General features: G+C 35.7%; 1 protein-coding gene across 4 annotated transcripts in view; it reads left to right on the top strand.

The window, feature by feature from the left end:
* Positions 1 to 13315, top strand: part of TBC1D22A (TBC1 domain family member 22A) — a 135764-nt gene that overhangs the window by 42869 nt on the left and 79580 nt on the right. For 3 of the 4 annotated variants that reach the window (XM_062491594.1, XM_062491593.1, XM_062491590.1), the window contains one exon: positions 5319 to 5428. In XM_062491594.1, the coding sequence (XP_062347578.1) occupies positions 5319 to 5428 (110 nt within the window). The remainder of the gene's footprint in view (positions 1 to 5318; positions 5429 to 13315) is intronic. The other variant, XM_062491591.1, reaches the window with a different exon arrangement.

Raw genomic sequence — 13315 nt, 5'->3', positions numbered from 1 at the left:
ACATTGTTTTTCAAATTCAGTGTTTGCAGTTTGTGCTAAAAAGCAGAAATAATGGATGTTACTTAATTTGTTTCGTAAATAAGGAATCTGTAAGGTGGATTTCTTATTAGCTGTGAATGATGTGGGAGATCACGAAACACAGAAGCATGTAATTTTAGTTAAGAAAATTGATATGCATACAATTGAAAATTGGATGTTGCACAGTATGGATTGCAGCAAGCTGCTGCTGTCACAGATGTGAGGAGATGTCACTGAAGGACAGTTTTTTTTCTCTGCTGTTGATTTTTCTTTGAGAAGTTATTTTGTTATACCATTCAATGACATTAATGGGTTAAAATAAAAATTGCTCCATGAGTGAGTGAAATTATGCTTACACAGTGTAATGGTCATGTGTAAATGGTTGATGAGTTTATGTGACAGTTGCAATTTTTTCGGTCTTCAGTCACAGGAAAAATTAAATTTCTGAATGTTTAGAAGTTTTAATATTTGCATATAAGTTCTTGGATAATTTGTATTACTTTTATATTTACCCAAGTTAGAGTTGAACTTTTGAGCTCTTTAAGTTACCCAGGAAATGTATTAAACACATTGCTGTTTATGAAATTGTTCAAATGGGTTCTCTTTGCCAGCCTTCTGTTATTAATTACATGCAAGGCAATTTATTTTTTCGACTTTTTTTTTTAATAGTTTTAGTAAAGAAATACGTAATTTTCAGTACATTTAAAGTTCACTCATGCATGTGCAGATACATATACCTTTATCCTTTGAATATATCTCTTATCTCTTAAATAATTTTCCATCTCTAATAAATAGTTCTTTTTCAAAGCTACATTAATTTCTAGATTCTTTTTGAAGGCTTTCCCAGTGCTAGAATGGTAGTTCTGAAATCAATCCCATACCTGAACGCAGCCTGTGTTCCTGAGGTTTGCTTTAGACTTTGACCACCGTGCAGCTTGCTCTTGTCTTTGTGTGGTTGTGGATACGTGTGTTAATGCTTTAAAAAATTAAATGATAAAGCACAAACTAGTTAATTAAAATGCAATGTGGGAGACATGTTCAACCTTTAATCTTTAATTTCCTATTCTCCAAGCACCTTTTGGATTTCTCAGGGAATTCCCTTCTGAGGCGTTCAGAGAAAATACTCAGCAGCATCCTGTGCTTATCATGCATACTGGTTGCTAATTATGAGTCCCTTAATTCGATGTCACATGCACAGCTTCTCCCTGGCAAGCTGTTTTAGTTGACAGTAGCAAACCTATTGAAGTGAGTGCTATGAGAAGAACTTTGTGTTCATTGTTGCTGAAATCCATTTTTAAGAAAACTCGCCATCTTACAAGCTTTGGAGGCTCCTGTTTCATAATAATGTCACGCCCAAGGATGTGGCTTACACTGCTCTTTCTGATTTCAAACTGCATTTCCTTACTGGCTGATTGCTCACCTGTGAGGGAGAGGTTCTCAGTCCCGTGTTTGATTCTGTGAGTCAAAGGCCAGTTGGTACCACCACTTTTACTTAATTCTCCTTTGTACCCTGTTTTGGTCCTGGACCTTTTTATCTTCCTCCTGTCTGGCTTGTGGAGCAGTAATCTCAATCTGCAGCCTATGAGGAACCAATGTCTTTTGTTCTATTTGCAACATGACCTGAGGGTTTCCATCTTTCAAATAAATTTACCATCCTTAAAAACAGGTCTGTTTTTGTATATATGTGCAGTGGGTTATGAATATGAATTAAGGGCGAATTCTGGATTATTTAGTGTGGAGGAAAAAAAGATACTTGCCGTTAAAATCTATCCAAGAAAAAGCCTGGGTAGAAAAGATCTTACTGACAAGAGATGTAGGCCCACTAAGGAAGTCTCTGAATGATTTACTGATTACTTTCAGAATCTGGAATTAAAGAAAAGGTGTATGAAGTGTCTACTCTTTTGTGATGGAGCAGATTGAGAGTACTTGCAGGGTCATACAGTAATTTTGATGAGCATAGAAGTTCAGTCTATGTGATCAAGTTTGTGGTGATTTTGGACAGGATGATTTACTGTGGTTGTCAGGTCACAATAGATTGTAATTGTCACCATGTGCAGTAAAATTATATAGAGAATTCATATTAATAAAATATAATGATTGTTTGAAGCATCATTCTTGTACACATGTGTAAAGATATTTATATTGCTTCCTGTTGCTTCTAGAGGAAATTGTGGAAGATCAACTGAAAACAAATGTAAGATTATTAACAATGTTAAAATAGACAAGTTGTCAATACATCATGTATGTGAGAACATGGCTGGTTATAGGGGAATATTTGAAATGCAGTAAGGTCATGTTTACTTGAGCCCCGACTAATAAGATGATTAAGGTTTTTTTTTTTTCTTAAATTTTACCTTTGTGACTGCAGTACCACCAAGAAAAGGGAAGGTTTTGCTTTGGTGATTCATCCTTAACAGCTCAAGAGCTATTTCTATCAAGATTAATATGTAACTAGGGCTTTTTCAATGGGACATATTTATACGGTAATATGCATATTTAATTAAGCAATTGTTACTGAAATAATTTACATTGAAATGCTCTATTATGTCCTGATCTTCTTAGAAAAACATTGTCTTAGTGCAGCAGTGACTGAACAGGTGTTTCATAAAGCATTTTGGAAACTGAATTTGGAGTGGAATATGTAAGATCTAGCTGTGGAAATATTACTGTGCACCTCTGCATGCAATCATAGGTGTATGATTTTGTACTTTGCATATTTGAGTGGTAACCTTTATGTTAGGTCTACCTGAAGATGCAACATCTGAAGTAGATTGCAGCAAGGTAATCTTAATACAGAGGAACACCTGAGCATCTGTAGTCAGAATAATTTCCTTACCCTGCTGCTAGAGATGTGTAATTTGGATTTCAGGTATATGGTAATGCTTTTTCTACATTTACACAAATTAGTGCTAAAAATCCCCCGATTTTAAAATGTTCAACTCGTTAACTGATCTAATGTTTTTATGTGTTATTTTGTATATTGGGTGTGTGTACAGAGCAGTCATAATTTATTGGTGATCTTGCACTCTGTTTTGGGCTTCAGCACTAGGCTTTTGTCATCCTGCCATCCGTTTTATCCCCTACCTTGCACTCCAGTGGCTTCATCTGAGTTTTGCTGATTCTGAGTGTTGAGAAACAATTTCAAAATAAAAAGCTACAGTTAAAACATCAGTAACACAATTAAATGTTTGTTTCATTAAAAAAAAAAAATCCTTTGAGAGAATTTGTGCTTTATTTAATGGCGACATCTTTTCTAGGAACTTGCTTAGTGCAATGAAGTATGAAAACTATGAAGTTACATTTAATTTTTCACACTTTATAAATGCTGAGTTTTGGTGTGGGTAACAGGTTTAGAGAAGTTCTGAATGCAAGCTACCTTTTTGTTGCTTGCATGTGTTTTTACCCCTGATCTGTACTGAAAAGGTAAAATTTCTGCATTCCTTAGAAGTTTATTGCATCTAAAAGATCAGTTGTGAACTTAATTTTAACATTCTGAACAACTTCAATCAAATCATCCATTGTTAGGCTTAATCTTGAATTAAAACCTACTTTTAATGGAGGCAAGCTGTTTAGCATGTTTACTTTCTGCTGTCACTGGGAAACTAAATCTGCAAGTAGCTGTAAGCAATATCTGTTTAAAATTTTGACTTTATCCTTATGTCTCTGCCTTTGTGAATGGATCCAGTTAGAGCTGTTTAGAAAAAGTTAGCATTTTTGCATGGTGGGGAGTTTCAGAAGCATACCCTGGGAGTGAGTAAAGAAGAGTTAATACCATGCTGACAGCAATGCACACATTCAGATCAACATGCCATCGACTCCATCATACAGCATTTTTCCTCCAGGCAACCATTTTCCTGTCTTTAACAGTTGTATAGATACCGTGATAAAGATCTCCACAGGAAACTGAAGAAGTTGTGAAATGTTTCTGTAAGACTTAATAATTGGAAAGTTTTAGGCAGTGATCTGTTCTTGCCCAGATACTGCACACACTGGTCAGCTATTTCTGTCCACATTCTTTTATTCAGTCTTTATATTACTGTCCATGCAGATTTTACTCATTGAAAATAAAGTTATTTAATACCAGAAATTGCAATTATGTTCTTAAGCACAAATAATATCTTGCATACTTTTGGCATGATTATTTTGTTATTTTTTTCTTCTGTTTTTTTTCTGGAATCCCTTGTGGTCTTTCTTTCAAAACTTTTCTAGTGTGTTTATTTCTTCATCTGAATAAGAAAAAGAAGAAAAAAGAAGGAAAAAAAAAGAAAAGAAAAAAAGAGAGGGGGCAGCATGGAGCTTGACTGCTTTTCCCCTTAAAATGTAGTGAACAAGAAGCATTTTGCACTATGTGCATACCCAAATACATTAATAAATGGTAAATATGGAGATTATGATTTTGCATAGCATTCTGCCGATCAAATGTTCCTTAGTTGGAGCTTGTTGCCAAAATGAATGGCATTTTAAAATTTCATTTGTACTGTGAAAAAGGGTGATTAGGATATTCAGTGTCAGTTTTTAACTTCCTCAGTAAAGTGTAGCAAAATAAGGTGGATTGGTGCAGCAGAAACCATTGATATCACTGAGCACTTGCTTGTTTGAGACTTTGCTATTGTGATGCCATCTCATCTTTATTAGTAGAGTCCTCGGGTGCTTCCACAGTGTAGCTCCTTCATCATGCACCACATTTGAATCAAAAAGTACAAGCTCATGTAACATATCAAAAACAGAGTTTTTGGGGGATGGGGAGTAGGAATAATCTATTTTCTTTTGTCTGATTTCCTTCTAATTCCAAATACTTGCCTGAAAAACAAATTCTCCTTGAAAACCTGTAGTCTGCTTTCTAAATAAAGTTCAGTGGTTTTGAGAAGTATTTTTTAGGGCTTTTCCTTCTGTGAAGACTGGCAACTTATTTGCACATTCTGTGCACGGTACAAACATAGTCATCTTCTTCAGGGATTGTTCATACACAGCTTGAGGGCTCTCAAAGTGCTTCTGATCCTCTTTCAGGTGTGAAATGTTTAGAATAAAGTAATTTATTATATATTAATTCTGGTCAACCAGGCATGATTTGAGATTTTCACAGTCTGCAAGAAATTAAGCATTCATTAACATTTAAAGCCATTAGATGACACAGTTGAGCAATAAATGATTCATTTAGTCCCTGTTAAAGTAAATGTGCATTGGTTTCTGACTAGAAGATAAGTGGTGGCTGTCTTTGTTTTCAATTATTTTCCTCAATCTTGCTTTATTTATTCTGTGCACTTTGTTAACTTGTCTTTCTCTCTCTTTTCCTGAAACAGAAGAAGAAGAAGTGGAAAATTTTGATGTTTCCAGTCTGCCTGAAGAAGTGCTGCAGAACATAGAAGCTGACAGTTACTGGTGCATGAGCAAGTTGCTTGATGGCATTCAGGTAAATTGATTTTTCCTGTCTGTATGTAGTGGAGTTAACTGATTGATGTCATGGCTTTGAACTACTTTAAGGCTGAGAAAGAGTATATCTAGGAAAAACAGGGGACAAGTTGATTATCCCATTGGAGAAATCCGCTGCGAGCTTGGCATCGAGAGGAGAGAAAAGGGGAAAGGAAAAAACTCCATGCACCTTCTCTTCATCAAAATGTCTGCATGTTTCATTGTGTGTGATGAGATTCTAGAGCAGAACAGACACCTCCAGTTCTAGATGCATACTTTGCAAATCTGTTGCCAAGGATGAAGAATAGTTGCTCAGGATCTCAGTGAGGTGGTAAAAACCTGCCTTATTTATTGATTTTTAAGTTGTTAATATAGCAACCTGTAAGTGATTGCGGTCTTAACAGTTCCTGAAATTGTTTTCATATTTTTAAAACACCCATTTAAAACTTGATACTTACGGTACTTCTCTGAGTGTTTGAAATTTTTCTATGTGGAAGAGCTATAAATGAAGGCACAATTTTCTTTTACATGTAGCAAGCTGGAGTCTAATAATGGTAGATTTTTTTGTGTAAATGTTGATGGGCTTTATGCAGATTAGAAGTATCTACAAGATCCTTTCCTATGGCATGTATTAATATGAATGTTTCATTGGCTAAGGCATGTTGTGAATTGAAACTTGTAACAGTTTGTTGTTGACAAAACGTTTATGGAATCAAGTCAGCAACAAAAGACTTTAACTTTTTTGAAGGAGTTTTAAGTGTATTTCTCTTGGTTAATGGTCAAACAGCTCATTTTTGAAATGCACAGTCATTTTCTCACGTCAATTCCTGTAACAAATGCCGGTTTGCTTATTTCAATCTCTCAGCACTCCTAAATTTTAAAGTACTTGACTACACAGCAAAAATATGTGAAAAGTTACAAAGAAAAAAAAATGAGAGCTTGAAATCTATTGGAAAGGAAGAAAGCCACGTAAAGAAATGCAAACCCTCCAACTGTTTTGCCTGCTTTTGGAACATCATTGTCACTGGCCTGTTGCTTTATTTCCTTTTCTAGGAAAGGAAGTCCAGAGATGAGGTAATTTCTCCTTAAAATTATGGTTTTATAGAAAACCATCAGGTACTGAGAAGCCAAATATGGAAATCAATTGCAATGGAATTAAACTGCATCAATGAAAATTTAAGCTGTTAGATAAATGAAATAGGGTTGGATGTATTCAAGGATGAACTCATCTATCAAAAGAAGGCTTGAAAGATTATGCTAGTGGTGTGACTAATGATGTTACAGTTAATTCAGTGCAACTGCAGTGCTGCTGAAATCAAAGGGTTTGTTGTTTTTCTTCTCCTGTTTTGTTTCCTTTCTGTGATGATTTCACTTTACTTAACAAATAAGTCATGTAGTTGCAGGTTGAGTTGGTTGGAAGAGCTAACCCTGTAGAGGAGGACTTGGGTTACTGGTGGACACGACTGGAAATTTGCACTTGCAGCCCAGAGAGCCAACTGTGTCCTGGGCTGCATGCAAAGCAGGTGGGCAGCAAGGGGAGGGAGGGGATTCTGCCCCTCTACTCTGTACTTGTGAGACCACCCCTAGAATTGCCAAAGGTGTTATTTAGACATATGCATTTCTTGCTCGAGTTTTGCCACACCTAGTACCTATTATTTCTTCATTTCTCACTCATCTTACCTCCATCCCTTATGTATCTAATGTGACTGTGTATTTTCAGTATAAGAATGCATCTTTGAACCACAGAGACCTATGCAATAAAGAACAGGGGTTGGCACTGGGCAGCATGACAGTCACTTCCTGACAGTTCTCAGCTGAGAGAAGAAATAAAAACTTCTTCAAATAATCTGTCACTTTAGCAGATTCCTCTGTGCTGGTTTTTTAGTTATCTGGAGGTTGCTACGCAAGTATGTTTTTGGCTCCAGCTAGAGAATTTGCAGAGCTTTTCCAGTAGTTAATGTTAAGTCTTGCATGATAATTTAATCTATTTTTTGTTCTTAGATTACTTTGCATCTTCTCTGTTGCTTGTCTCTTAAGTTTAGGATTCTAAGTGGCTATGCATGTGTCATATCACAGTTTGATTAAAGTTTTAAAAATTGATCTAACAAATACTAGGCCTTTTAAAGTATAAATTTATTTCTCTAAAACATAGTTTAATCTTGAAATCGGTAGCTGTCTTATAGCAGTCAATTTTGGATGATAATATATGTAATGGTTTTCCTTTTCAATGCGTCATGAGTCTGCTCTAAATTTTTTCTTTAGTTTTTGTCCCACTGCAATTGCTTATTTATTTCAGGAGAACAAATGAGGTCTTCTGAAATCATAAGAACATAGGATAAGTCTGTGCCATGTAGGGCCAACTCTGAGGTCAGATGGAGTTTCTCAAGGCTTTGTCCAGTTGAGTCTTGAGCCCTCCAAGGACAGAGACTTCACAGTCTCTGGGGGTTAACCTATGCCAGTGCTCCCATGTCCTTATGTTGAAGTGTCTCCCCAGTAGGCAGATGGAACATTTTTTGTTTATGCTGCTTGTCTCTTATCTTCCCACTGTGTACCATTATTAAAAACAGATGTTTGTTATCTTGATAACATGGGTTTTATCAGGCTGTGATTAAGTGCTTCTGGAGCTTTCTTTTCTTCAGGCTGAACAAGCCCAGTTTCCCCAGCCCCTCAAAGAGCATGTGCTCCATATAGCTGGAAATCTTTGTGACCTTTTGCTCTATCTTCAGTTTATTCTGAAATTTATTACCTTTTTCTTGTATCAAGGTCCCTAAAACTGGATGTGGTATTTTAGATACGGTCTTGAAATACAATAAATTATTTTTAAGCATTGGGAGGAAAATCCACACAGTAAAAATTGAACTCTGGAACTGTTTTATCAGAGAGGTTGTAGAGTCCTCATCCTGGAAGTTCAAAACCAGAGTCCATGTGGCCTGGAGCAGCTTGCTCCAGGTGACTTGGCTTTGGGCAGTGCTTGGACTTCGATGGCCTCCAGAGGTGTCTGCCAGCCTCCGTGGTTCCACAGCGAGTGCTGAGTGGGGATAGTCACTTCCTCCATCTGCTGGCCCAGGGGTCTGCTGGCTGGTTTTGCTGCCAGGTCTTACCAGTGCCTCAGTCTGAGCTTTCTGTCTGCTGAGATTTCAGGTCCTTTTCTACAGAACTTGTCTGCAGCCTGTATTGCAAGATGTGCCGATTTATGCTGATTTATAAAACCCTGCTTCTGAGGCTGTGTGTGGCCATATGCAAAATACATCTTCCATGTGTGTGATAAAGCTGGTTGTCTTTACAACACTTCTAAACTGTAGATGATGCATGAGCATTTTTATATTTTCATCTGTGGCTGTTCATATGGGAAAACTAGAATTATCCCATGAGTATTTTTTCCATGTAATTAACTAGACATATCCATATATCCAGATTATTAACTTTTTTTATTACTAAATTGTCCTTTATAACACTTTCCTCAATAGTGTCTCATTAGCATTCAAGTAAAAAGTTCACATTGATCTGTGCCACCTGAAAATGTAATATTCATATATAAAATAGAGTGTAACTTTTCATTTTAAGTTCAAGTGTACTGGTAATAAAACAACCAAAAGGGAAATGCATGCATTGCATAAGGATCTAATCAGATGTATTAAAAATAACACTAAAATATTAATATAATTATTTATCAGGGCCTGATAATTTTTAGAATAAATGTGAGATAATTCGTATCCAGGAATTGGAATGTGCTGAGGTACATATTAGCTATTTCTATGGCTGTTTAAAATAGCAAGATTTATAACCTTCAGAAGGAATCCTGCAGAGTTCTTTCTCACTCCTGAGTTATGGAAAGTGGTTGCTGACATATGCCTGAAATTTGGATGATGGACAGACGGATGGAAAGAAGGAACTGGAATTGCTTGGAAAGACTTTCAGAGGTCTGCCAGATCCAATAAATACCAAGAACATGTATTTCAAATGTTGAGAAGTATGTGCAGAAATAACTCTTCTGAAAATTCTTCATAGAACCTTCCTGAGGTTTATTTTAGTGGAAAAATAGGTCAGTTATGGCTTTCTTTGTACCTTTCTACTGAACTCCTTCAAGACAAATGTCTTGGTTATGTCTGCAGTTTCCCTGGGTAGTTAGTTTAGGACTATGCTGAATTGCAGATCTGTTTTCTGTGTGTATGTGTGTTTGTTAGTCTCTCTTTGGAGGTGAACAATGCAGCTTTCCAGCCTGTCATTGAGAGTAAAATTTTCAGGAAGAAAACAAATCTATTTGTTATCAGTAGATGAAATACACTGTGCTATCAGTATACAGCAGCATAAAAATATTTTATCCTCTACCTAAAATTTGCAGCATCAACTTTTGGAATTGTACATATTTGTGTTTTGATTTTTAGTTCTTATCCAGATTTGAACTGTTGTCCGTCTTATGCTGTAATCCAAACGTGTACCCTGAGCACTTTTGTCCTTACTATTTGAATAGTTTCTGTAATTTATAATGCATCCACTTGTGTGAAACTGAGGTTTGATTACACCGACCAGTAGAAGGTTGGATCTTTGGTTCTGGCTCTATGGATACTACTCTAACACAAGAATCAGTACCTACATTTTAAAATACTGTCGCTTTTTTCTCCTGTTATGTAGGAATAAGTAAGATACTGTTTTGCACGTAAAAAAATTTGGGGCTGAAATGCTTTGTAAATATTTTTCCTACTACTTAAGACATTTTGCATTTTGAAAAGTCAGTCTTAATGATTATAATGACTGAGAGATATTTCCTTCTAAAGGAGGTGTCTTGGAGTAATTATGGAACATGCTATGGGCTGTGCTAAGGACATAGTCCAGTACACTTGTGTGTTTGCCTTTGTGCATGTACACTCTCTATCCTGAACTGTATTCACGAGTGAATTTACGTTATAATCTCTATCTTCAAGACACAGTTTGGGTAAACTGTGCTTCCACTGATGTTAATATATGTGGTGGCTATCATGATCTAGTGTCATGCTTCCCTCCATCCTGCCCCTATCTTTTTGTATAACTTTCTGAGCAAGGTGAAGCAAGATTTTTAGTAGGAGTTTGCTTAGAGAATTCAGAAATATGTGAATGAAGTACTTAAATGAGTAAAAAAGAAGAATTCAGGAGGTCTCCTTGTGACATAGGAAAACCTTTTTCTTTCAGTTGTCATTTATTCATGTGGTACTATATTTGAACATACTAAATTGATATATAGGATTCTTAAATATACCTTGGTAGAGAAAATAGTCATCCAGGCCAATGGGTCTGTATGATTTATACAAATTGCTTAGTGTGTCCTCTATATTTAAAAACGCTGATCTCATTGATAGAACCTTGTTAAAATGAGCAAACAACACACGAACACTTTGTTTCAAAACTTTCCATTTGCTTCCGTAAATGTTTTTGATATTTTCTTCAGTACATTGTTGGTGAACAGTGTTTGTGACCTGAAATGATTTCTCATCTCAGAGGCATTTGCCTATGCCTCTGCTTGGCTGAAGTCATTATGTTAAATTACTGACGGTGTTTTTTCTTTTAGTTTGGCTGGCTCTGTTTCTCCTTCATGATGACATGAAAGATGATTTTCCATTCCTCTTCAGCTTGATGGTTCTTCTTGTAAAATTATCCCATCATCACCTATTAAGAGAAAAAGATGAGGGATTTTCTTCAGCTAGGGCCTATGAAGTCTCTCTCTCTCTCCCCCTCTCTCTCCCCCCCCCCCCCCCATCCTCCCCCTCTCTGGAGGACCATCCCAGTTAAATTTGTTATGAGCATTTTTCCAAGTTTGTTCCATTTAAAATTTCTCTACCCTTAAAAAAAGGTAATTGCATAATAGTTTTTAAAATGCTCAGTGAAGTCTGTAATTTTAGTGTTTTATTTTAAATTATAACATCTAGGTTTTGTGAAATCCTGCCAGATCCTAGTTGCAGGGAAGTAGGATAGTTATACCAGCTTCTACAGAATAAGTACAGACTACTGACACAAAGATTTGAAGCTGATGCAAGTTTTGGTCTCCTGTGACATTATAAAGCCCTAACTTTCTGTATTGTAAGGTGAAACTAATTATGTGTCAGTCTGAACTAGATATTATAACCATTCAGCTGTGAAGTAGGTTAGCATAGTTCACTGGAAGTGTGCTGGAACCTATCTGAGCAGAACGTTAAGGATTTTAGATATTCACTGCACACCAGTGCATGAATTTTTATGTCTATCATGGATTCTGGTGTATACCCATACATATATTTTGTCATATGTGAATGCTTACTGGCAAGTGTCAAGAACACTGTTTAGAAATAAGAGCTATTTTAAGTGAACCTCTTTGTTTTCATCCTGAATTTTTTTGTTATATTTCCCTCATTTGAAACTTTGACCACCCATAATGAGCAAAAAACAAACTCTGAAATAGTCATAAGTAATTAAGAAAATAATTATCTTCCCTGAGGAATAATTGGTGAATTTTGTGAGTTTGGCGTGTTTTTTTTTCTTTTCTGTTTTAATATTTTTCCTTCATCTCTAAGCACAAAAGGAGCAAGAATAGTGGGTAACAGAATACCTTTTACAATTACAAAGTCTTTGTCACAGTTTCACAAACTCCAGGAAGTTGACTGCAAGTGTCATAAGGGGGCATATGTACAACACAGTTTAATTAGAAGAGAATACTGGGGAATCCAATAAAGATCTTTCCAGTTTAGGTGAGTCAGCACAAGTGGAAGAGTGGACCCCAGCTGAGTTAGCTTGCAGCTGAAATAATGAACAGAAAAATAAATAAGCAAAAGATCAAATGTAGTGAAAAGCAAATGTACGTGTTTTCAGATCAAGATGGCAGTTTTAGGTTGCATTTCCAGGTTTGTGTGGAGTAAATTAATCTTTGAGAAAAGAAAGTGGTTATGGATTCATAGATCACAGTCAAGAGTTGCACTACCTGGGGAGAGACTAGTGAGCAAAGCAGTAGTGTTTTAACTCTGTGTTTGCTTTCAGTGTTAAATATAGGAACGTTATTTTATAGAACAGTACATAAACATTTTGGGATGATAAAAAAAGGGAATACTTTTTGTTGTTTGAGTACATCCTGTAAAGAAAGTAATTATGATTTCCTAAAGATGCTGTGCCACGGATATTATCCATGACTAATACAGGTGTGTGTCAGGCTTGTATAAAAGGCCGTGTTCCAGTGCATGGGATGGTTTCTTTCTCCCCAAAATGAGATTATAACAGATCTGAATACTGTGTGAATCTTTAAATTCTTTTTATTTTGGTGCTTTATTGAATTAAAAAGGATGTTCATGTTCTGTTTGTGAAATAATATCAACAAGCTGAAATTATTGCCTATTTTACTTGGTGTTTCCTATGGAAAATTAAAACATTCAGAGAATTATTCTTGCTTCCTCATCTATACTGTTTTGGTTTATACACTGAGTTCTAATATTAATTACTGTGAAAGGGCTACTGCTAGACTAGAAGAAAATTTTGCTATAATTTTAAAAATTGCAGTACTGTGGTCAGTTGCAAATGATCAGAGCATACAGTAGATTTTTTGATACTTTTTGATACTGTAAATTACTTGTTGACTGAAATACTTTAATTTGCAGAATTATTAGTGTATCATTTTGCCTTGTGAGCTTTGAGGCTTCATGCTTTATGGCAATTTTACAGAATTTGAAGATTAAATTGCTGTTCAGTTTCCTAAGTCAAGTAAGACCTAAAAAACCTCCATGTAAATAAAGTTTTTGGTTCTAAATATAAAAACTTACCAGGATACATAAAAGTGAACTGATAGTCATCTCTTTTACTCTAAGACCAAGTTAAAATTTGAAATAACGTCAAGAAAAATTAATATTTCAATGTAAGTGAAAAATTTTTAGGGTAATTTTTGAGATTACTTATC

This window comes from Cinclus cinclus, chromosome 4 (genome assembly GCF_963662255.1).
Source record: "Cinclus cinclus chromosome 4, bCinCin1.1, whole genome shotgun sequence".
Classification (NCBI taxonomy): Eukaryota; Metazoa; Chordata; class Aves; order Passeriformes; family Cinclidae; genus Cinclus; species Cinclus cinclus.
Note: the sequence above shows the minus strand (reverse complement) of the source record. Positions and strands in the feature narration are given on the sequence as shown.